At 37.2% G+C, this 25943-nt stretch overlaps 1 protein-coding gene across 17 annotated transcripts in view; it reads left to right on the top strand.

Annotated features, from left to right (window-relative positions):
• Nucleotides 1–25943, top strand: part of MCF2L (MCF.2 cell line derived transforming sequence like) — a 362484-nt gene that overhangs the window by 282926 nt on the left and 53615 nt on the right. For all 17 annotated transcript variants that reach the window (XM_072621934.1, XM_072621919.1, XM_072621931.1 and 14 more), the window contains one exon: nt 10963–11053. In XM_072621934.1, the coding sequence (XP_072478035.1) occupies nt 10963–11053 (91 nt within the window). The remainder of the gene's footprint in view (nt 1–10962; nt 11054–25943) is intronic.

Here is a 25943-nt window from a genome sequence, read left to right as displayed (position 1 = left end):
TGAGGTCCAAGGTCACAGAAGTATTAAGTGGCAGAGCTGAGATATGATTCCAAATCCAATGTTCTTTCCAAGACAGATTTTCATGTTCATAGTGCTTACCTCCTTATCTGAATAACTGATCTCTGACTCTGAACTTGTCCTCCTAAGGTGGCCCACTTTGACCTTCCCACTGATCCAATGGAAACTAAATACATTTCCTTGTCCTCTATTGGAAATTCCACTACTTCCCTATGCAGGGTGCCAAGTCTGTTGACCTCTTCTAAACCCCTCCCTGGGGACATGAGTCTTGAAGACTGAATTTTCAAAGACATAGCCAATGTGTTGATTTGTTTCACTTGACTGTATTTGTTACAAAAACCTTCAATTTTTGTGGCAGTGGGGAAGGGAAGAGGATATAATTTTAGTGGGTAGTGAGAGAAGAAGGAAAGGGAAGAAGAAACAGAGGGAGAGAATATAGCTACCTATTTGTGGGGATTTGACAGCTTTCTTGTAGGTGAAGAGGAAATTAGTGATTCAGTGACAGCTGGCCCCCATTTTTGGAAAATGTGTGGCCAGTCCTGTACAACCACTCCCTTTCCTCTTCTAACAGATAGGATCTACTTTTTAGTTACCACCATAGTCTCCCTTCAGAGATGGTTGGTTAGGAAAACAATAGAAATTATCAGCCACTGCCTTACTTCTCCCTGCCTTTCCCTTTACAAATAATGAAGCATGCCACCAGGAACAAGGAGGGTCAATCTATTATCTACATGACATTGGGGCTAATTAAAACTTAAGGTATAAATTTAACTTTAAAGAACAGGGAAGCTTTGGTATGTGAATTCACCCATTTGGAGATGAAGGAGAGAGCAAGTGTTATCGTTATTGGTGTCAGTAGAATCAAGCAGCCACAGTGGCTGTCATTTTAGTGATGTCTTCATGGATTAGTCTCCTGATTGGGATAGCAACATCCAGTACTCATTCCTTATCTTTACCTAACCAAAAGCAAAATCCTGAACCACTTCTGCATCCATGCCTGTGCTTGATTCAAATCTTCTGCCATGAAGGAATTCCTTATTCTCTCCCTTCTCAACTCTCAAGATGTTTTGCCTCCAGCATAAGGGGAAGAAAAAACAAAATTATCTTTTTAAGATTCACATCCCCTCTTCATCTGCGGTTCATACCAAGTCTAGGGCTTTCATCCTTGCCAGCAGGACATCATTTTTCCTTGGCAAGAGATAGATACTACTAGTTAGAAATAATATATTTAAAATATACATGGAAGAAAATAAAATGTTCAGCAGATGACATAAGCAGGATCATTTTATTACTACTTTTATTAAGAAAAATATTTATATTGATTCTGCATAATGGCTATAAATGAATTGAGGGCATTCTTAATGAGTTTGTTGGTAGAGAACAAGAAGAATTTCACAGCCTGTGTTCAACAATGGACCACTTCTTTGCCGTCTTACAATTGACATAAAGATTTCAATAATAAAAGATCCCATTATGCTGATTTTTCATGGAAATATAAAAATTAATTAAAAGCACATATAAAATAATAAGGAAAATTTAGAATAGCTAAATCATGTAGTACAGCATATCAAACCTTCAGAATTCAGGGAAGAGGAAACTTGACAAGACCTAGAGTAGAAAGGATATGGATTCTGAGTTGGATTTTTTTATTTTTTTTTATTTTTTTTATTTTATTTTTTTATTTTTTAATGTTTAACAATCACTGCCATACAATTGTGATTTTATCCCCCCCACCTACCCCCCACTCCCCCCTTCCCTCCCCACGACTGCATACAATTCTGTATAGATTCTACATATACTTTCCTATTGAGTATATTTTCACTATAGTCATGCTATGTAGTCAGACTAAGATAAATGAAAGAAATCGTATAACAAATCAGAACATGATACACAAACACATACACATACACAAACATGATCTGTTACATTATGTGAGTGACTTCCATATTTCTCTCTCTGAGTGTGGAAGGCATTTTGCCTTGAGAACCACCATTGGGATTTTTTTTTTTTTTTGTAAGAAGTTCTTGTGTTATTACAAAAATCTAAGTCTACCAGAAAAAACTCTCACCCACTGTGGTCGTTGCTGTGCATAAAGTTCTCCTGGTTCTGCTCCTTTCACTCAGCATCAGGTTATATAAGTCCTTCCAGGCCTCTCTGAAGTCTTCTTGTTCATCATTTCTTATGGCACAATAGTACTCCATTACATTCATATACCATAATTTATTCAGCCATTCCCCAATTGATGGACATCCCCTTGACTTCCAGTTTTTGGCAACTACATAGAGTGCTGCTATAAATATTTTTGTACATGTGGGACCCTTTCCCATTTTTATGATCTCTTGGGGATATAGTCTTAGTAGCGATATTGCTGGGTCAAAGGGTATGCACATTTTTGTAGCCCTTTGGGCATAGTTCCAAATTGCTCTCCAGAATGGTTGGATGCGCTCGCAGCTCCACCAACAATGAATTAGTGTTCCAACTCTCCCACATCCTCTCCAGCATTTATCATTTTCTTGTTCTGTCATGTTTGCCAATCTTATAGGTGTGATGTGGTACCTCAGAGTTGTTTTGATTTGCATCTCTCTAATCAATAGTGATTTAGAGCATTTTTTCATATGATTATAGATAGCTTTAATTTCTTCTTCTGAAAATTGCCTGTTCATATCCTTTGACCATTTATCAATTGGGGAATGACTTTTATGATTATACATAAGGGTCAGTTCTCTATATATTCTAGAAATGAGGCCTTTATCCCTGAGCTTAGCTGTGAAAATTCTTTCCCAATTTACTACATCCCTCCGGATTTTGGTTGCATTGGGTTTGGTTGTGCAAAAACTTCTCTGAGTTGGATTTTAAGGGGTGGGTGGGATTTTAATAGGAGAGAGAATTCTCAGGGAATAATATGTTCCTGGAGGCAATAAGGAGACTGTCCTGATAGGATCAGTGGAACTATCTTTGTTTCCCTTTGGGTTAGACCCTTGACTAATTAAGAGATGTGCTAGCAAGTTAATTATAAACAATTAACATTCTCTTCTTAACCTTTATTGGGGAATTATTTAAAAATTACAAAAACTAAAATAAAAATTTCAGAAATTTCTTTTAAGGCATTATTTCTTTTCTTGACTCAATTAATAATCATTTTTCTTACATAAGAATATCCTTCCATTGTCTAACATTTTCCTCTATTTTATGTTTTAAATTTATAGGTGCCCAAAGCTGTGTAATGAGTATTATAGGTATTTATTACCAAGTTTTATATAAAAGAAAATGGAGGCTCACAGAGGCTGAATGGTTTGCTCTTGGTCATGGAGGCAATAAGTTTCCAAGGCAAGATTTGAACCCAGTTGTTTCCTACCTCCAGTGATCTTTTCTACTATACTGTTGCCTCTCAAGGTAGTAATAGAAATGGAAAGCTCCCATTACAAAATAAATATTAGACTGTACTAACATACTAGCAATTTAGTGACTTCTTTCCAATTGGTGTCTTATTTTTAGTGCATATTAATCCACTATTTTTATTAATTACAGTAAGGAAATTACACATTCTTGCAATACTGTGAAGTAAACTGGCTAATGACCCCATTTTGGAAAATGGAAAGGGCAAGGATCTTGGAGAAAAAATTAGTATTTTTTGTAGCCTTGATTTGTTGAAGCAATCTATAAGTGTTAGAAATGCAGAATGATTCATTTAATCAGATTTATTTAGCAAGACATACAAGTAAGCTGGGGACTAAATGGCTAAACGGTAAGTGAGGAGAAGGGTGCTCAAATTCATAGTCATCTGTGGCTAATATGGAAATCTGTTTTGCATGATTTCACATGTGTAATTGATAGCATCTTGCCTTCTCAATGGATGGGCGAGAGGCAGGAGGAAGGGAGAGAATTTGGATCTCTGAATTTTAAGGAAAAAAATGTTTTAAGTAAATAATAATTCTTTAAACTAAAAAGATCAAAAACATAGTTATCCATAGAGTATGGTTGCCCTGAGTAAGAAGATACACAAATATAAAATTAGGCACATGATGCTTTGGGCATACAGAATGCATCATTGACAAAAATTAATAATATCTGTTTAAAATGTTAAGGCTACTATGTGACTCCCTAACTTAAGAAGTTGTAGAGAGGAAATGAAAGAGTGGCTAAAAGTAATTAAATAGGTGATTTTGCTTAATTCTTTTTGTGAGACATGTACTTTTGAGAGGAAGGAAATAATTATTTGTTGGGAAATGTCTATTGTACCAAAACAAAATGTATCGATACATTTTTTAAAAGTAATTTAGGGTTTTTATTTTAAATTTGGAGACTAGAAATTAGGAGAAAAAATTAAAGGACTTGGAATGGCATGACTTGAGTAGGAAGGTTTGATGATTGATTCCCAATACCTGGATGGGATAGTTGATAAAGAGCAGACTTTGGAATCAAAAAAATATAATATGAATGCATATATAGAACGCACATCAGATTGCACACTGTCTTGGGGCGGGAAAGAGGGAGGAGGAGAAAATTTAAACTGAATGGTGTAAAGTAAAAATAAATAAATTTAAAAAAATAAAAAGGAAAGGACACAGTTAAAAAGAAAAAACCATCATTTCAAGGACTATCTCTGTTTGACCCTGAGCAAGTAAGTTAAATTCTCAGTAATTTTGACAATTATAAGACTATATGTAGCAGAGAAGATGACACCCTGCATTAGGAAAAAGGAGTTTCTCAAGCCCATGAATTCCTTATGTCAATGAAATTGTAGATCCAGACCTTATCCCTATGTCTAACACTGTGAGGGTGGGGAATCATGTTACTGTTCTACATAATAGAACATATATAATATTTATTATATATAATCACATATAGTAGAACAACATAGTAACTTAAGTTACATGTCAGTGCAGAAAAAAACTGTGATAATATTAAGTACTGAAATTAATTATTAAGGAGGATTAGGAGTGAAAGTCTTTAAAGATAGGATAGATTCTTTTATTATTTTAATAATGACAATAGCTAATAACACCTACTATGTGCTGTTTACTGGACTAAGTGCTTTACTGTTATTATCTCATCTGATCCTCGCATCTCTGGGAGGTAGGTGCTATTATATTATTACCATTTTACAGATGAGAATACTGAGGAAAACAGAAGTTAAGTAAGTGACTTGTCCAGGGTCACACAGCATCTAAGGCCAGACATAAGTTCAGGTCTAATGACTCCATTTCCAACACTCTACCACTGTCACTAATTATACCCTCCCCCAAAAAAATGCAATAGGAAAGGGAAGGGAATGAACATCTGTATAGCACCTACTGTGTGCCAGAAAATGTGCTAAGCACTTTTAAAGTATTAGGTCATTTTACAAAAATCCTGGAAGCTAGAAGCTATTATTATCCCCATCTTAGAGATGAGGAAATTAAGGCAAACAGAGGGTGACTTGTTCAGCATCAAGTGTCTGAGGTTGGATTTGAATTCAGGCTCTGCACACTATCCACTGCACCACCTAGATTTGTCAGAATACTAGAAAGACAGGTGGAAGGAGACTGCCACAATACCTAGCGTAGTGCCTCTAAAACCCAATATGATCCCTTTGGCTGTAATAAGTGCTTAATAAATGTCTGAATTGAATCATGATCAATAAGCAATTATTGATTTGAATAATAAACAAAGAGGTTAATGCCCAAAAGGCTCCTTCTGCTCTAGTCTCCATAAATCAGTAGACTGATGGTTCGTAGTGCATCATGAGTGCCTACTGCAGACTCAGCTGGGCATAGTCAAAGATGAGTTTTTCTGTACAGGACGTTTAAAGCTAACATAGTTATTGCTACCAACAAATGAAAGCAGGGGTGGGGAACTAGCGGCCTCAAGGCCACATGTGGCCTTCTAAGTCCTTGGGTGCCGCCTTTTGACTGAGTCCAAATTTTACAGAACAAATCCTTTTATTAAGGGGATTTGTTCTGTGAAGTTTGGATTTAGTCAAAGGGTCGTACTTGAGGACCTGGAGGGGACCACATGTGACCTCAAGGCCACAGGCTCTGCACCCCTGGGCTAAAGCTTCATTTAGGAACTGTAGGTCAAACTTGAACCAAAACAATATATGTCCTGCAATGTGTCATGTTATAAGTAAACAATCAGAAGTAGTAAAAATTCAGGGTTAAGTGGATGGAAAATGGTTGAAATTTAGTGGAGAAAGGACTTGCTATGTCCTTAGGTAGTTATCTTTAAATCTTTCTCTAACTGATGTTTCAGTCTTAGTGGATAGATTAAAATTAAAAGCATGACTTAGGATAATAATAGCTAGCAATTATGTAGTACTTAAAAAGCTTTGCATATGTTATGTAATAATATCTCACATTTGTATAGTCCTTGCTATGTAGCATGAAACAAGCACTTTAGAAATATTATCACATTTGATCTTCACAACCCTGGGAGGTAGGTGATATTATCCCCATTTTACAAATGAGGAAACTGAATCTGAGAGTGGGTAAGTGAATTGCCCAGATCACAGAGCTAATAATTTTCTGAAGCAAGATTTTAACTCAGGACTCCATGACTCCAAGTTCAGCTTCTCTCCACTGTGCCACCTATCTGTCTTTCAGAGGGGGATCCCAAAAGTTTTAATACAACTTTTAGCTATTAAAGGGCAGTTCTAGATGGTGCAGTGGATACAATGCTGGGCCTGGATAAATGAAGATAATTTCCTGATCTGGCCTCTGACACTCACTAACTGTGGCCTTGGGCAAGTTACTTAACCCTGTTTGTCCTGGTTTTCTCATCTGTAAAATGAGCTGGAGAATGAAATGGCACACCACTCCAGTATCTTTGCCAAGAAAGCCCCAAATGGGGTTATGAAGACAGTGGATAGAGCATCGGTGCAGGAGTCAGGAGGACCTGAGTTCAAATCTCACCTCTGACACTTGACACTGAGTAGCTGTGTGACCTTGGATAAGTCACTTAACTCCAGTGGCTTCATCCTGGGTCATCTCCATTCATCCTGATGAATATCTGGTCACTGAATTCAGATGGCTCTGGAGGAGAAGTGAGGCTGTTTACCTGCACAGCCCTCCCTCCCTCAAAGTCAAGTGCAAGTCATGTCCTTATTTCTCTGATGGCATGGTCTTCTTCAGCAATGAAGGACAAACACACACAACTGAAGCAACACCACCACTATTAAAAATACTTAGCTTTGCACTGTTAAAGTTAAAAGCTGCACTGAGACTTTTAGGACTCCTTGTATTATTATAAAAGGGGGTAAAATGTAGTTGTCAATATCATGTACTAAATGCTCTGAGACTTAAGGTTCTGCAGAACCACCCAGATAAGCAAGCACTACAATTATACTGTAAGATCTTACTGTCTTCTTGGTTGGCCACCACATAAATTACATAGGAAAACATCAACCTTTTCAAATACTGACCTTATGCCTGCAAATTCTACAGTGGCAGTCCAACATTATAGCATTAACAAACCTTTATTTAGCATCTATTTATAGGCACCAGCTAGGTGCTAAATAAAAATGAGGCAACAACCATAGGTGTGGCCATTCTCAACAAAAACTTCAAAGCTATCCCCAAAATATTCTGTTTGAATATCTAGAGTTTGGTTAAGTAATGTCTTCAGTACCTTGAAGAGGTTTACTTTATCATTATACTCTTGAGTGTCAGAGGTCCCAACTCTTCCATTCCTCAAACTGTCTATAGTGAGTTACTGCGTTAGCTATTTCTAGCTTTATACTCATAGATACAAACGTATACATGTACACACACAAATACACACACATACACATGTATCTACACATGTACATGCATGCACACACGTATTCACATGCATCTATGCACTTGCAAATACATGGACATATGCATGTGCACACATGCATATAGGGTGGCAACTTTCTGATGATGAGCTGAGCATATTCTGACTTAATTTGTCTGATAAGTAGATGGCAGATGTCTACAATTACACAGTCTTGGAAGCTAAAAGGGTCTAGCCTTCTTATTTTACAAATAAGGCATCTGAGGTCCAGGAAGATTAAATGACTTGCCTACGTCATTAAGGCTCACACATAGGAAGGGTAGAAGTTAGGGTTTCCAGTTCCACCTTCAGAATTCTTCCCATTGTTTCCTGCTGCTTCATTGTCTCATACTCTCAGTCTTGCCTGCTTGGGTTCTATTTGACGTGACCCTCAAGAGCCTGGAGTTTTCTCCATGCTATGATGAGGCATTGGTGAAGGATTCATTTCAAGGGGAGCAGGTGAATTTTGAATTACTGTGGGTTATAAAGGCAGTATGACATATCAATAGAAAGTTAGGGGCAGCTAAGTGGTGCAGTGGATAGAGCACGGACCCTGGAGTCAGGAGAATCTGAGTTCAAATCCAGTCTTAGACTGTTTATCCTTCCTTCTAGAAGAGGACCAATGACAGTCAGGAGGGTGACATCTTCATTTGCAAGTGGATTGGATTTAAATGAAGGAAGGCTGTGCAAAGTCATAGCCTTACTCTCTCTTCCAGAGTTATTGGAATACATAGTTCCAGTTGCAACACATAGGTCAAGATGATTGGTAATGGCCCTGGATGTGATGGGAGACCTTGGCCTTTTTAAGCAAATGTCTTTCCTAGGTCTCAGTTTGTCTGAAGTGATGCTCATTCAATAATTAAAGGCTAGGTAAGAATCAAGGCAGAAGGTCAGCTTCAGACCTTGGGCAAGTCATGTAGACATGATTGCTTCCCTTCCTCCCTCCCAGAAAAAGAAAATTGACCTCTTAGTCAGGAAGATATGGGTTGAGGGCTCTGCTCTACCACTATCTAGTCACTTAAATGCTCAGTGACTCAAGTAACGCCGTAAGCCTTTAAGTTCCAGAATTTTTGCAACTACTTTGGCAAAAAAAAAAAAGTTTCCTCACTAGGAACACTGTACAGTGATTCAACCACAGGCCCCATGGTAGGGGACTGAGGAAAATGTTGTTATAAATTGTCGGGAAAACAATTTATGCAATAATAATATTGTAAAGATAGCAGCTTTCAAAAACGTAAGAGCTCTGATCAATACCACGACCAACCGTAACTAGGACATACTAGCCACCTCCTGATGGATACTGTTGACTCAGGGTCCAGAGTGAGACATCTAGTTTTTGGATATGGACCGTATCGGAATTTGTTTTGCTGGACTATATGTAGTTATTTTAAAAAGAAGGTTGTTGATTTTGTGGGGGGGGGGGGTGGGACGTTGGTGGTGGTGGTGGTGGTGGTGGTTTTCCCATTGTAGGGACAGGAGGGCGAGAAGGAGAGAAAATAAATGTCTGTTACTTTTTTTTTAATTTTTAAACCTATTCTTTTGCAGACTTTTGTGTGTGGTGTGTTACAACCTAATAAGAAAAACAAAAGCAAAGTTAGTAAAATGAATACTAGACTAAATCCCTTAATTAGAGGTGCCTGTCTCTCTTTCTTGACTCACTAAAATGAGAAAGCATCTTGAAGTTCAGACTTTTCTTAATGCAAAATCAGAATTTTTTTCTAGTCCCATTACATATATGGCATAAAGAAGATAACATTCCTAAATACTTAGATTTCTTCTGAGAAAAAGCTGGTTTATAAATGAATTTTGTTATTTAAAAAGAAAAGGAGAGGAAGGTTTTTTTACTCAACATACGATTTAATAATTGACCATAAATCAAATGAAATTAAATCAAATGTTATAGCCAGCCACAGAAATATGAAATAGCAGGTGACAGAATTATTATATTTTGGCTGAGTGTGTATGTTGAAGCTTATAGTTGATGTTTACGGTGATGAAGGTGGACCAAAACTAGTTTTTTTTGTATGAAACAAGAATTATTTTGCTACTGTTTAGCAGAACTGCTACAAACATTTGGGAACCATCATATTATAGATGGCTGGGTGCAGTGAGTCAATAACATATATATATTTTTTTGTATTAGCATCATCATTAAATTTTTAGAACAGCCAGGAATCTTTCTTAGAGATTTTCTATGTACATTTATCTGCTAGCGTTTGCTGTATATACAGCTCGGACACAACCAACCTAATTTATGCGTGTTCTCTCCCCACAATTTTTTTCCTTAAATCCAGCAATGGCTCTCACTTAAATGTACTCCTCCAGCTTCAGAAATTAGCAGTTCAAGGCAGTCCATTCCGAGCCTGCCTGTTACATTCCCTGCTGGTTGGGATTGGCTGCCAGTCAGCTGCTGGCATTACCCAATTGGCTTGGATGTGGAATCACCCAACAGAAGCAGACCTTTTTCATTTGTACTCGGTGGCTGCAACTCGTGCAGTTAAGCTGAGCGGAAGAGCAGAGGGCATCGTTACACAAGAATTAAAGTGTGTGATCCCTCTCACAGATGTGGCTATTTCAAATATGCATATTCTGTATCTTCTTTTGGAGAGATGCTCGTGAGCCTTCCAAAGCCTTGGAGATTTTTTCCCAAAGTGATTTTAACAGCCCCATTAAGAGCAAATTTCTAACATGGAAGAACAAGAAAACCTCAGAATCTAGGACTGATGTGATATTAGGATCATAAAACTTGTTTTCAAAGGGTTAAACAGCCAGTGGACGGAGAAAGAGATTGCCATGTTTTTCTTCACCATGGAGTACCAGTGTGTTTAGCTTCATGAATGACAGGTTTTACCAAGATCCTCAAAATGTGAGGTGGCTAATACTGAGCTAAAAAAGGAAATGGATATTTGAGCTGTGCAAAAATCCGTTTGTCTGTGGATAAGGACTGCTCCTGAACTGACTCAATGAGGCTGCATGGGAACCCTCTGGAAATGCTGCAGTCTCTTCATGGGCATATTTTTCATGGAGTTATACGTTGCAATGCAGAATGGTAAAAGGTTTATTATATAAGAGGTGTCATTTGACTTTGAAGCTTTCTTAGACATGTATTGAAAAAGGTTTGTCTTTCTGCCTAACTGCAATAATAATAATGTGTCCTGTCTTCTTGTTTAGTTTACAGGACACTGGGATTGGGTTTATCCTCGTTATAGATCGGAGACAAGACAAATGGACATCCGTGAAAGCCTCTGTCCTTCGGATAGCAGTAAGTTCTAAAAGATTCCTAGAGGTCCTGCAGGTTCTTGCTGGCTTGTGTGGCAAGTGCCAGTCTTTTTTCTTTTCTTTCAGGGCATTCTCTTTTTTGATACTTCTACTGCAGTCGTTTGTTCTTCCACTTTGGCTCAGCACAAAAAGGCAGAGAGCCATATCCCCAGGCAGGAACTTGCGATTTAGGCTCTGCAATACTGCTGAGGTGGAGGAGAAGATGTATATGAGCTCTAGGCAGTTATCCAGTGGATGACATACTGAAGGGAGCTATTTTTTTCAAACTACTTAGGGGGCCATTTTAATTCTTGTTTTCCCCATATCTGTGAGTTCATTGGTGTGAGTAACTCTCTAAGCACAAATGCCCTCCATCAATGCAGGTCTGCACTTTGTCTGTAACTTTAGGTCCTTGAGAGTTGCCTGGACGCTCCTGGGAGGGTAACTGATAGCTAATACAGGTAGTATGGGTCAACAATAGAGCTTAAACCCAAGTCTTCCTGTCTCCAAGACTGCCTTTCTCTCCATTCTGCCATGACTGCCTTAGGGACCTATATAACTGGAAAAATAATTGAATTCACTAGGGCAACAAGATAAACTGAGGAAGTTGTAGAAATGCCTTGTTTTAAATGATTATTTTCCTGATATTGGTAGATTTTGTTTTGTCTTGAGCAGGGAAACAACTATCCGTCTGGTTAGAACTGACTAAACATGATCTCGATGTTGGATTCTGTCATGTTTTTTATTCCATAACCAACTTATTTTAAGTAGAATCTTTTGGCTACATTTTTTTAAGAGAGTATTTTTCTAAGGTGCTTTTTTTTTTCCTAATTGAAAAATATATACTGAGCTGGTCTCTCTTTGCTTCTTTTGTACATTTTTTTTCTGACACTTTGAATGCTCTAATCCTAGGATTGGTGACCTTTAAGAAAACATCAGCATTATAAACATACTTCCTTTATGGCACTATAAATTCTTTTGTATGAGACTGGAAATTCCTAGCCCAGTACTTTACCTGTGTAGTAGGTGCTTAGTAAAGGAATGAATCTGGTTTCTGACTCCTAAATTCACTCAGAGAAAACAGAATATACTTTGTTTTCAAAGGCAGAAAGAGGTGTCCCAGCCTACCTTGGTAACTCATTTTCATGTTCAATGATACTGACAGCTGTAGAGCTACAGTTCCTGACACGCTATTCCTTGATGCTATCTGGCATGGTTCCTTGGACCTAGTGAGAATTCAATTAATATTTATTTGAATTAATGAATGATGAAAATCAGTCAAGAGTTATTCAATTGTCCTTTGTGTAGTAGTAGATTTATACAGATGAATAAAATTAGCAGAAAATATAAAAACTTTAATCTTAGTAGGTATTTTCCACCTCTCTTTCAACTAAGCTTGCCATCGGAGCTAGAGAGGGCAAATTTTTCGTGATTTAAATTTTGCCTCTTTTTCCTTCATCTACCAACCAACTGAAGGAGTTAACTCTTACATCACAGCAAAAAAATGATCAGGCTTCATCCTGAATAGGAATAATGGTAGCTGTCATTTACATAGCACTTTTAAGTTTTGTGAAGCACTGTAGACACACACACAATCTCATTTGTACAAGCAAGAGTTGAATGTAATTCATCATTGACTTGAATGCTTTTAAGTTATCCTTAGAACTTATGCACACTAGGCTAAATGATCAACGTTCCCATAACTTTGCAGTTTCAGTCTTGTTTTCAAGTGCTTGAATCCTGGCTCTTTTCTGAGGGTTTCTTGTCCTTCTAAAAGTATAGTATAATAACCCATATCTGATTGTTTACCATCTAAGGGGGAAGGGGGGGAAGAGACAGAGGGAAGAAGAGAGAAAATTTGAAACTCAAAAAAATTTTTTTTTAAAATGTTAAAAATGATTTTAACACATAATTGGGGGAAAAAACAAAATATATTAAAAAATAAAAGTACGGAACCTCTAATAGTGGCAGCTGCGTTGAAGCCTTGGTATAATGACACTCCTACTTGTTCAGCTTTTCCATATGTACTTTGTCATCCATTTTCCTTCAGTAGCCTGCCAGTACTGAGTCCCACATCTTTCTGATGGAGTTAGGTGTTATTATAACCTGTTCATCTTCGTCTAGAATTTCCTCGGTTTGTCTTTCTTCCCTAATTTGTCCCCCTAGAATTTCTTCACCATATTCTTTGGGAATTATCCTTCAAACTGGCATTATTTCCCTACTCCAATGCTGCTCTCCCCAGTTTGGGAAGTAAACTTTTGATTACAAAATCTTTTGAAAGGAAATCCAAATATATCAGACAATTTTGAGAGGAGGCCATGTTCTTTGCAATCAACTTTTATTTCATCTGTAATTTTAAAGAATTTTTAAAATATGTGCACATATATTTAAAACTATTTTGAATGTTTTAATTAAATTATAATAATTTAAAATTCTTTAACTTATATGAGTTACATGCATACATATATTTATATTTGTTGCCACTGTCGTCATCAGACAACAGGTAAAAGCACCCAGGTGAAATTTAAAGAACTACTTTGAAGTATGAGTCCCTGAATTCACTTTGTTGACTAGTTTCTAAGTATTAGGCCAGATGATAAAATAAATAGAGATTGAAACTTCAAGTCAGGAAGACCTGAATTTGATTCAACCTGAAATACTTACTAACTGTGTGACCCTGAGCAGGTCAGTTACCCTCTAGCTGCCTCAGTTTCCTCATCTGTAAAACAGGGATATTAATACCGACCTTCCTGAGTTGTCATGAGGATCAAATGAGATAATAATTGAAAAGAGATTTGCAACCTTAAATTACTGTATAAACGCTAGGTGTAAGTGGGTATTGGGGCTGCCTGTTGAGGGCAGTAGATAGAGTCCAAGCCTGAAGTCAAGAAGACTCACCTTCATGAGCTCAAATCTGGCTTTAGATACTTACTGGCTAAGTGACCCTGGGCAAGTCATTTAACCCTGTTTGCTTCAGTTTCCTCATCTGTAAAATGAGATGGAGAAGGAAATGACAAACCGCCTCAGGTCACAAAGAGTCAGACACAGCTGAACAATGATAACAGAATAAACTATTATTTTCTCCCTCCGCTCCAATCCCTATCTGTCTGTTGAAGTCTTATCCAGCATGGATTGGACCTGCTCCATAAAGCCCTTCCACAAACCCCTCCCCATCCCACTCTCAAGTGAAACTGATCCTCTCCCTTATCAGATTCCTCCCATCTCTTTACCTGGAAAGCCATCTCCTTTGAACTGACCTCCCTGTCTTTTGTGTCTTAATTATTTGTGTGCATATATCCCCTATTAAGTTCTGAAGAAGAGGAGGAACTGTAAGGTATCTACCTAGGTATCCCCAGGGCCTTGCCACGATGCCAGGCGAGCAGGTCTCTAAAATGGTAATTGAATGAATTAATATCCTAGGGTAAAATGCAAAAGTATAAAGGTGTTTTACAGTCTTTTAAATGTATTCTAAGCTATTTTTTGTAGCTAAATCTATTACCAAATCTTTTTATTTCCATATTTCTATTTTCTTTTAATTCTGAGCCTCCCAGAATATGGAGCACATTACAACACACTTCAACAATATGTAACTTTCTTAGTATGAGTATCCCCCTTACCTGTTATAACAGGGGTACTTAATGTGTTTTTATCATGGTCCCTTTTTACACTCTAGAGTTATATACTCCTCCCTATGTATTTAAATGCTTAAAATACATAGAACTATAAAGGAAACCAATTATATTGAAATACAGTTAGAAAACTATTTTTAAAAACAAGTTTATTGGCCCTAGATTAAGAACCTTTTGATTAGAGTTTAAGTTCCTTGAGAATAATGATGGTGATGATACAGATAGGTATATGTATATACCTATATTTATGTGTGTGTGTGTGTGTGTGTATTTGTATAGCTCTTATTTGTATAGCTGGCACTACCATAGTGCCAGGCACTGTGGTAGGCACTTTGTTATTATTATTTAATTTGATCCCCACAACAACCCTGGGAACTAGATGGGTGATATCATTATGCCCATTTTACATATGAGGTAAACAGAGGTTAAATGACTTGTCCAGGGTTGTTACACAGCTAGTAGGTGTCTGAGGCCAAATTTGAACTCAGGTCTTCCCTACTCCAGGTCCAGAGCCTATCTGCCATGCCACCTAACTGCATGTACTGTCTTTACTTTATATTATAAGCTAGAGCTAAGGGCTGTGCTTGGCACATACTAAACTTAGATACTTTTTCATTTATTCATCTAATTCAGACTACAGCTTCTCTTTAATTAAGTGTGAGTAAAGGATGGGGAGACGAAAATATTTGTTATTATTGATTATCAAGTGTTTACTATGTGCCAGGCAGAGTACTATGTGCTAGGGGTACAAATACAAAATATGAGATCGTCCCTGCCCTCAAAAAACTTAAATCTAATAGGGGAAGAGAATGCGTATGGAAGACTGATGGGAAAGAAGGGGTGTGTTTTAGTCTGGGAACCAACAGGAACAATGAGAGGAGTCACAGCTCAATTGAATGACTCATCTTTTCAGGACACATTTTATTTTTAGATTTTATCATTTTTTATCTTGTTAAATATTTCCCAATTACGTGAAAAAAATTAACATTCATTTTTTAGAATTTTAACTTCCAAATTCTCTCCCTTCTTTGCACCCCTCTCTTACCCTTTGAGAAGGCAAGCAATATAATATCAATTATACATGTGCAATTATACATGCAAACATTTCCATGTTGGCCATGTTGCAAAAAAGAAAACATACAACCTCCACTCCCTATAAATATAAAGAAAGTGGAAAAGGAGTGCTTCCATCTGCACTCAGATTTCAGCAGTTCTCTCTCTGGAGGTAGATAGTATTTGTCATCATGGATCCTCTGGCTCATTGTCTTGATCACAGAAACTAAATCTTTCACAGTTGATCATCCTTCAGATATTGCTGCCACCATGTACAATAAATAGTCATCTGGTTCTGCTCACTTCATCAGTTCATATAAGTCTTCCCAGGTTTTTCTGAACCATTCTTCTTGTTAAAGACTCGTCTTTTCCAGGAATAATTGAGTTGAGTTGATTACTGTTGCTGGAATAAGATGTAGGACAGCAAGGGATAGGAGCCAAGTAAAAATGGCAGTATGGGATATAGAAAGTCAGAAAACAGCTTGGTTAGGCTGAGTCTAAATTAGATATGGAAAGCTATCACAGTCAGGAACCCAGAGTTCCAGACTGGGAAGCCTGAGGTGAGTTTGGGGTGAGGAAGAATGGGATGAAGATGAGCAGATGACTTTTAGTAAACTTTTTGTATTAAAAAATGTATCATCTTCTAATGGCACTCACTGAATTTCTTGCATAGAATATCCATTCCCCAAACCAAAAAGTCACAGTCTGCCACATGGTGATGCAAATACACACACACACACACACACACACACACACACACACACACACTTGTTTACCAGTAAACATCTTTGGCAACTACAATGAAATTTTGCACTTACATAATGTGCTCTGATTTTAGAGCTATTTTTGTCCCTACAGGCTGAGTTGATAATACAAGCTTCTGTTCTGGGATACTTAGGATATTTGGTTTGGGGGGTTATTAGGAACATCATATTGAACAGACCAATAAGAGACTTTGGGAGCAAGAATTTAGAATTACTAAAATCAGATGGCTTCTTTCATTTCTTTCTCCTGGTCCATGTTTTCTAATGTTTCTTGCTGTCCTCACCTGAAGTCACTGAATTAAAGTATATATGTTGTTTTCATTTGCATTAAAGTCACTGAATTAAAGTGTATGTGCTGTTTTAATTTGGAGACCATGTCAAGATCATCATAGTATTTCCTGTTGCCTTTGGATAAGCAATAAAACCTATTCCACCAATGCCTTTATTTTCCTCTCCAAGGAGAAACTTGGAGTGAGCCTTCAGTTAAGCTGTAATCCCCATTATTTTGTTTTATTTATAGTGGAATGTCAAGTTTAACATGATCCAGTTCCTCCAATAGCGTGTTCATCCATTGGGTACTGTACAAGATTCTCCCATTTAAGAGTACAAACAGCTATTTTAGAGTTCAGAAACTTTTTAAAGTCCAAAAACTTCTGCCTTCTTTTCTGCCTCTATTTCTAAAGAAGCAGAAGGGGGCCACAGATGATTGAGGTTAATTCTACATTTGGCTTTCTTTCATGGGTGTCTATGTCTAAAGAATTCATGCCCTGGTGACTAGCCAGTTACTGGTGATTAGATAAAACAGATTTAGTCTGTTTTAGAAACCTTTCCAGCATAAGGGTTACCTCCATGCCATACTGTACCATGAGGGTAGGACTTTGTAGAGGAAACTTATATATCCATATTTCAAAATAAATAACCATATAAAATCTAGTAGACATGAGTCAAGTTCTTACCTCCATTGAAGGAGAACTTTAGGAATTCTGCCTTCGGGTCCATTAATCTAGCTGGCCGTATAGAAAGGTACCAAAGTATAATTATGGAAATGACTACTGCTGGATGTATGTAATTGGTTAATTTTAAATCTTAGGAATACTTATAGAAAGTTTGGCTGAATGATATCAAGTTTATAGATTTAGACCTGGAAGGGAACTTAAAACCATCTCCAAGGGTTGTTAAACTGTGGTCTAGTAACTTAAAAATTTTTTTTCAATAACTATTTCAATATAATATGTATCCTTTAAATTTCTATATATTTTATCACATATTTAAAAATATTGTTCTGATAAGAGGTTCATAGGAGTCACCAGATAATCAGAGAGGTCCATGACACAGAAAAGGTTAAGAACCTTAATCTATTCCACTCTTTCATGTTATAGATGAGAAAATTGATACTTAAAATCATACAGATAATAGGTGTTATTTGAATCCAGATCCTTTGACTTGAAATCTGTTACCCTAATATTTATTTATCAAGAGACTTCTAACATGGGCAAAGTTTCTTAGGCTATGGTAAGATTCTTAAAATCTATTTTGCGAAACTCAAATTTTCAAAGAAGCTTATTTGGATTTTATGGATTATTTTATGAGATGAGTTCAACCTTAGATAGTGGTATAAAATTATCATTTTAAAAAACTGTATTCTGTTTCCAATTCTGTCTCTATCCACTTCCTTTCTCTTTTATCAGTAGGTTATATTCACAGTAGCAAATTCCATTGAGCATATTTATTAAATGTCTTCTCTTTTAAAGGCACCACTTAATGCTAAAAATATTTTCAAAAGGAAATAATTTCTGCTGTCAGGGGACTTTACACACTCACCGCCATTCCATCCCTACCAACTTTGTGTTTGCAGCCAAGATCCATATCATAATTCAAACTTGGAAGAAACCCTACTAGAAACCCATCCAAAAACAAATAACATAGAGTTTCTATAGGTAGAATATGTGTTATAATGATCTTATTAATACCTAAAGACTGAAATGTTGTTATAGCTGACATCTTCAAACACACTCCCCTAATATTTATTTACCAAGAGAACCCTAACTAGATACTTTTGTGGCTTCAGCAGTCAAAATTTAGGGAGTATACCATGAAGTTACTACTGAGGGGGTGGGAATATGCTAGAAGATGGGTGAGCTCACCAGAAATGCAGCCAAAGCAGGGATTATTCTTGGTAACTGGATCCTAACCACAATTGTTGTATGCTGCAAATGGAATGCAGATGTCATTGGCACTCTGCAAATATTGGCACCCTAGGCTAAATCTTCATCACCTCAACCTAGTTATATCTCTGTGTTTTTTTTAAATAAATGAAAAAGCATTTATTAAGTGCTTGCTATTTCCCAGACATTATGCTAAACTCTGGGGATACAAAAATAAAAGGCAAGGTAGTCCCTGCTTTAAAGGATAATATATGTTTTTTAATAGCTTTTATCAATATATTTTGTTTTTATGTATCTCCCTGTATCGTTTCTCCCCCCTGCTCCCAGAAAGTCATCTCCTGTAATAATTTTTTAAAAGTGCAGGGGGAACATCTCAGCAAAACTTATCAATACGTTAATAAAATCTGACATTCTGTGTAGCGGATCACCCAGCACCTCTGTGGAGGTCTTCTCATATCTCATCTTTGTGGCCAAGATTACTGTTTACACTTCTATAACCTTTATTTTTTAGTATGATGATTCTTTCCATTTATTTTGTTGGGCGTATTCTTTGCCTGGCTCTGCTTACTTCACTTCCTATCAGTTAGTGTGTTTCCACACTTCTCTTTTCATTGTATTTGCTATTTCTTTCAGCATAAATCAGCGTACCACAATTTAGCTATTCTGTAATTTCTGGCTAACTACTTTGTTTCAAATTCTTTGCTGTTGCAAAAAGTGCTACTATAAATATTTTCATGTATATGGTGCCTTTCTTATTACAAATGACCTCCTTAAAGTATATGTGCCTAGTAGTGGAATCTCTGAGACAAAGGATATGGGCATCTCGATCACTTTACTTGCATAATTCCAAATTGCTTTCCAGAATCATTATAGCAATTCATAGTTCCACTAACAGTGTGTTAATATGCCTGTCTTTCCACAACCCCTGTAATAATGACTTCCCATCTTTTGTCATCTCTACCAGTTTGATGACTTTGAGATGAATCCTCCGAGTCACTTTGTTTTACATTTCTTTTACTATTAGTAATTTAGAATATTCTTTTGTAAGACTGTAAATAGTTTGCAGTTCTTCTTTTGAGAATTAGCTGTTCATATCCTTTACCACTTATCTATTGGCTTTTGATCTTACATATTGATTCTATCTCATATACTTTCTCAGAGAAATTTGATACAAAGATTTTCCCCAGGTAACTACTTCCCTTTTTATGTTAGATGCATTAGTTCTGCATGTGGAAAAGCTTCTTAATTTTATATAATTAAAATTATCTATTTTACCTTTTGTAATTGTCTCTATCCCTTTTGGGGTAAGAATTCACCTCCCACCAATTGAAGTGAAAGGTACATGATCTACCAACCAAGTGACCCAGTGGATAGAGCACTGGACCTGGAGTCAGGATGACCTGAGTTCAAATTTGACCTCACATACTTACTAGCCGTATGATCCTGGGCAAGTTACTTAACCCTGTTTCTTTCGGTTTCCTTATCTGTAAAATGAGCTGGAGAAGGAAAAGACAAACCATTCCAGTATCTTTGCAAAGAAAACCCCAAATGGGGTCACTAAGAGTTGGACACAACTGAAACAACTCAACAACAGTAAAACAACGTTCTTTCAGAGAGACTTCAGCTGCTAACTCTTTTGCCCAGGGGTCTCTGTCTTTCCTCTCTCCTGTGGGGTGGTCTTCATTCCTTTTTCCCCTCCACTGTGAGGAGGCTGCTTCTTACTCCAAATGTAAAAATCACTCCTTAGGACTTTGCCTCTAGCCATTTCACCTTTATGTGGTTGACTTCAAAATTATCTTCAAGACCATGACTGTATTTCCAGCCATCTCCACTGGATATCACACCAACATGTCAAATAGAACATATCTAAAACCAGAATTGGTACCTTTCCCTGAAATCTGACCCTCTTTCTAACTTTCCCAGCTGTATTCCTAACACTAATGGTCCTCCATTATTAACCCAGGCTTGAAACCTCAAGAATATTTTTTTCTCTTTCCTTACTACAACCCCCAGTTCCTAAGTACAATCGTTTATACCTCTAGAGTCTGTCATGTCTTTCCCCTCCTATCCATTCCTTCTGCCACCATTTTAGTTCAAATCGTGTCAGGTAAACTATTATGAGAGCCTCCTGCATAACATCCTCACCTCCAGTTTCTTCCTATTCCACCATATCTTACACACTCTATCAGAGTGGATTTGCTAATACACAACTCTGATCACATTGGCTCTCTGCATACGTTCAATGATTTCTCTATTTTCTGTCAAATGAAGGCTAACCTCTAGAGCCTGGTCATCAAAGCCTTGGGCATTTTGCCTACACAGCTTTTCAGGTTTATTTCTCACTCCTCTCCTTTATATTTTCTGTGCTCCAGTCATACTGAATTCTTCATTATTCCACACATTCTTTCTACCCTGGAACATCTCTTTGCCTTTGCTTATGGCATACTCTACACTCTTGAAATCCTAACTCAGGGTTCAAGTGAAGTTTCTCCTCCTCTATGAAGCCTTACCTGACCACCTGCTCTCTTTCCTTCAAGCATGAAAAGTGGATTTTTCTTTCTCCTAAACCATCCTAGCACCTTTATCACTTTTATTGTATGGTTCTCCTTTATATTTTAAGATATTTATTCTCTACCATCTTCTTTACCATATTATAAACTCTTTGAGAAAAAAAATGTTTTATTTATTTTTGTTTACCCAGCACCTAGTACAATGCCTTCTGCATCAGAGATAATCAGTTAAATATTCTAAATTTAAAAAAAGTAGGCAAAATCCTGAACTAGAAAATAAAAAGACAGGGAACTTATTTATAATGTCACCAGTCACCTAAGTGACTTTATCAAAAGATATGCATAGAAAATAAAATTATTGATTTGATAATGCATCTTTTTTCTCTTGCCTTTATCTAAAAGTTTAGACAATGTGATCTGCTTGAAACATTGAGCATGGATCTATCTCAGGGGGAGAGTAAAATAATGATTAAGTTCAACCTGCCCCCAAGGAGCTTACTTTTTGAAATATGGCATCACTGCTGCCACTTAAGTGCCCTTGAGGTGTAATCATGTGGTGTACCATTACTTGATCTGTGGGAATTCAGAGGACATGATTCTCTGTCACTTCACAAAAGACATCACTAACAATTCCTTTCCCTAAATAATAGTGTTAGTTTCATAAATAAAGGTGTAAGTTTGCTCTTGACTCATCAAAGGTGACCCAGAAATATCTTAAGTCTTCAGGCATAAAATATGACTCGTGTTATATACTGTGTGCTCAGGTCAAATATCTGAACAGGCAAAGCAGGCAGTGACTCTCTTGACTGCTAACTTTTTCCTTTTGTTTGTTTATGTCACTGCAAAGTTTCACTTAAGGGTCTAGGTTTTAAATTTGTGACTGTCATCAGTCCAGAGATACTCACTAGCTTGTATTTTTGGAGGATGGCATTGCGTGCATATTGGCCCCCAAAATGAAGCATTCAATTATTAATTGTTATTAATTAATTATTAATTATATTTTCCAGGGTAGACTCTAAAATTCTGAGATTATTCTACCATGTAGCTTCTATCCACATTTATTTATAGCGCCCCTACTATATGCTATTTGCAGAGTACTGTGTTTATTTCTGATTGAGGGGAATTTATGAACAGTGTTTTTGTACTTTGTCCTAGTCTTACTCTGAGACTTATTTTCAGAAATAATTTGCATGATTTCATCAATAATGGAATAGAGGAATAATTTGAAACAATCTACTCAACCTTTCGCTCCGACTTCTAGGTAACATGATACTACAGTAAGTTTTCACTTGTTTTTCTTAGTCAAAGCAAGCCGCTAAAACTTTCGGAACAAAGATTGACTCCAGACAGTGGCTTAGATTTTTTTGTGATCATATCTGCTATTGCAAACAACTGTGCTTTGAAATATATAAGTTGGGGGGGAGGGTATTTGTTGGTACTTGCTACCAGGTTACCATTTAATAGGAGCTCCAATCAAACCAGTTCATCGAAAAAGTATTTATTGAGAAACAATGACATCCGCAGCAACTCTCTAGGTCCCTCTAAAAGACGCAGAAAACCAGAGGGCAGAGGGTCCTTGCACTCAGCGAGTTTGTAGTCCAACTGAGAAAATAAGGTACTTCATGAAAAGTTGAATACAAGGCAGCATATGACTAAATGCTTCACAAGTGGGTACTAGCAGTAAAGTGAATTCTGTTAGACTTTAGAGGAGGGAGAGATGATTGACAGCTGGGGAAATTGAGAGCCCCCCTGGAAGAGAAAGGACTTGGGGAAAACAGGGAAGTTTCAGGGAGAATGTAGAACTTGAAATGATCCTCAAAGAATGTATATGGGTAGATAGAAAAGGAAAGGCAAAGGTGTGAAGGCTTGAATGAATAAAATACATAAATAGATCAGGTTGAAGGAAAGATAGATGAGATGTTTAGCTGTGAATTATTTTTCCATTTTCTCCATCGTCTCCTTTGCCATAGATAATAGAGAGTTGTCTGGGTAAAGGAATCTTATGTTTATGTTGCCTTCAATGTTTTTTGCCCATGTGTCCAGAATCATACATTTCCAGAAATACATGGAAGGAAATAGTTTTCAAGTAAAATAAAATGGACATTTTAATTTGTGATCTAGGATTTGCGGAGGGAATTGGTAATCATTTTTTTCTTTTTATGTGTATTTATTTCCTTAGTACCCTGTGCTTCTTGGCTCCCAAAGCACTTTCCTGCTTTAATTAGCAGAATTTTCCACACAAGACTGCCCTGATGTGTAGGAATCCATCAGGGAAACCTCAGATCCTAATACCATGAGGTCATCTACCAACCAGGTTGTTGTCTTTTCTATGACTCGTAGATTGAGACAGAACCCTACAGATTTGGTTTTTCTACAGTAATTAAAGTTGCAGTCAATGATACAATTAATTGATTTCACTCATAATTGCCACATTGTTCCTTAATTCTCTTGACGAAATTGGGGAAGTAGAGTATTTTTCTTTTCCTGTTAGCTTTCAAGGAAGTAAGTATTTCTTTAAGAAGAATTTCTTCATCCAACCCTGCTTTTGGCTTCATCAAACATACAAATGCCTTGGGGATTGGGCTTGTTCAGTAAGCCGCAGCAGAAGCAAAAGAGCGAGATAATGAGCTGAAATGGATTTCAGGTTTTCCTTGCTCTCCCTGCAGAAAGTCTGCTGGCTTTTCTAAGTCTAAACAGAGCCAGAAGGCATTCAGTCATAGTAAAACAATGACAACTTGCACACCATGAGGTGTAAAATTTTTGGTCTTACCATCAGCACCACCACCACTCCTCCCCCATCTTCCTCCCCTTTATCCCCTCCTAGCCAACCTTTGTATGATAGGGGAAGTGTAACTGGATTCAGTTCACATGAAAAAGATGAGAATTTTTTAAGGGACTGTGAACTCAACAGCATGACATGGAATCCCCAAAATCAACTCAGTACTTGACTCATTAATAGAAATCTAGGGTTTATAATGAGGGAAGGGAAGTACTGAATTCTAAACCAAACAGATCTCACTTAGAGTACTGTGTCCAATTTGAGGTTCTGCATTTAGCAGGGACATCAATACATTAGAACACGTCCAGAGTGACTAGGATGCTGGGGGAACTCAAAATAGATCACGTGAAGATCAGTTGATGGAACCATGGTTATTTAGGCTTACAGTAAGAAGGTATAAAAGAGATGGGGTAGTTATTTTCAAATATTTGAAGAACTATTGCTTGGGAAAGGGATCAAACTTGTTTTCCTCCAACTAGTAGGTGTAAAGTTATAGTACTTTCTTGGAAGCATATTTCAATTCAGTATAGGAGAGAATTTCTAAACAGAGCTGTCTGAATCACAGAAGGGGCCACTTAGGCAGGCACTGGATTCTCCATCACTGGAGCCTTCAAAATGGAGGCTGTATGACCACTTGTCAGAGATATGGTAAAAGAAGATTCATGCTTAATGTAGGGATTAGCATAGATGCTTTCTAAGGGTTTACAATTCTACTGTCCTCTGCTGCTCCTAAGAGAATTTATATATCTCTGCCTACTGGTAGCTTTGTATTTTAGTGTTGTATCCCTATAACCCAAAAGAGCTTTTCAATCCATTGGATTTTCTAATAGAGAACCAGTCACACAGAGCTGATAGACACCTCTACTAGAATCAGTTAGTGAGCTTGTGGTTAGAAAACTTTGTGGTTTTCAGTGTCTACTACAGTATTTTAATGGAAAATGATATAAAGAAGCTTTTCTTGAGTTATTGAATTTTTCTAGATTACTGTAATACTGTTAACTACATAGCTCGCATGATGTATTTCCATTCTTGCATCAGAAAAGCACAAATCTGACTACTTACTCCACATTATCAGTGTCATTGAGCCATGTAAAACTATTGTTGTTGTTAAAATGTAAACATCTTTGTGCTGTTGTTGAATCATTTCAGTCATGTCTGATGATTCGTGACCCTTTGGGGATTTTCTTGGCAAAGATGCTAGAGTGGTTTTCCATTTCCTTCTTCAGTTCATTTTATAGATGAAGAAGTAGAAGAAGGCAAGGATAAGTGACTTACCCAAGGTCACACAGCTAATAAGTATCTGAGGTCAAATTTGAATTCAGAAAGATGAGTCTTCCTGATTCCAAGTCCAGTACTCTACCCATTTCACCATCTAGCAGCCCCAAATGTAAACAATTTAGCCCACTAAAATTAGTTTGCTCAAAATTACATCTAAATCATCTAGTCACCCACAGTAACTGACATGTATAATCCAAGAACCATTTCCCAGTGAACTTAGGAAAGAGAAGTCATCATGAACCTACTTAGTATAATTTTCCTTTAACCAACTATATGTTCACCACCCAAAACCTATAGTAAATTGTATATTTTCGTCTCTTTTGCTTAAATTAATGTCCCATTATTGATCTGTGAACAAATGTTTAATAAGCACCTACTTTCAACCCAATGGGCAGCTAGGTGGTACAGTCAATAGACTGCCAGGCCTGGAGTCAGAAATCCAGCCTCTTCTTCCTGAATTAAAATCTGGTCTTACTAGCTAGGTGGCTCTGGACAAGTCACTTAACCCTGTTTTCCTCAGTTTCCTCATCTGTAAAATGAGTTGGAGAAGGAAATGGCAAATCACTCCAGTATCTTTGCCAAGAAAATCCAGAACGGACATGACTGAAAAGAATGAACAACAACTTGGACCCAATGCTGTGTTAGGGCTTGTGGGGGGGGGGGGGTCTAATAAGTAAGTGTTCAGAAAATACTTCATGATTTTTCTGAATTGGTGT

Source organism: Notamacropus eugenii, chromosome 6 (assembly GCF_028372415.1).
Source record: "Notamacropus eugenii isolate mMacEug1 chromosome 6, mMacEug1.pri_v2, whole genome shotgun sequence".
Classification (NCBI taxonomy): Eukaryota; Metazoa; Chordata; class Mammalia; order Diprotodontia; family Macropodidae; genus Notamacropus; species Notamacropus eugenii.
The sequence above is the reverse complement of the archived record's forward strand: the minus strand, read 5'-3'. Positions and strand labels throughout refer to the sequence as shown.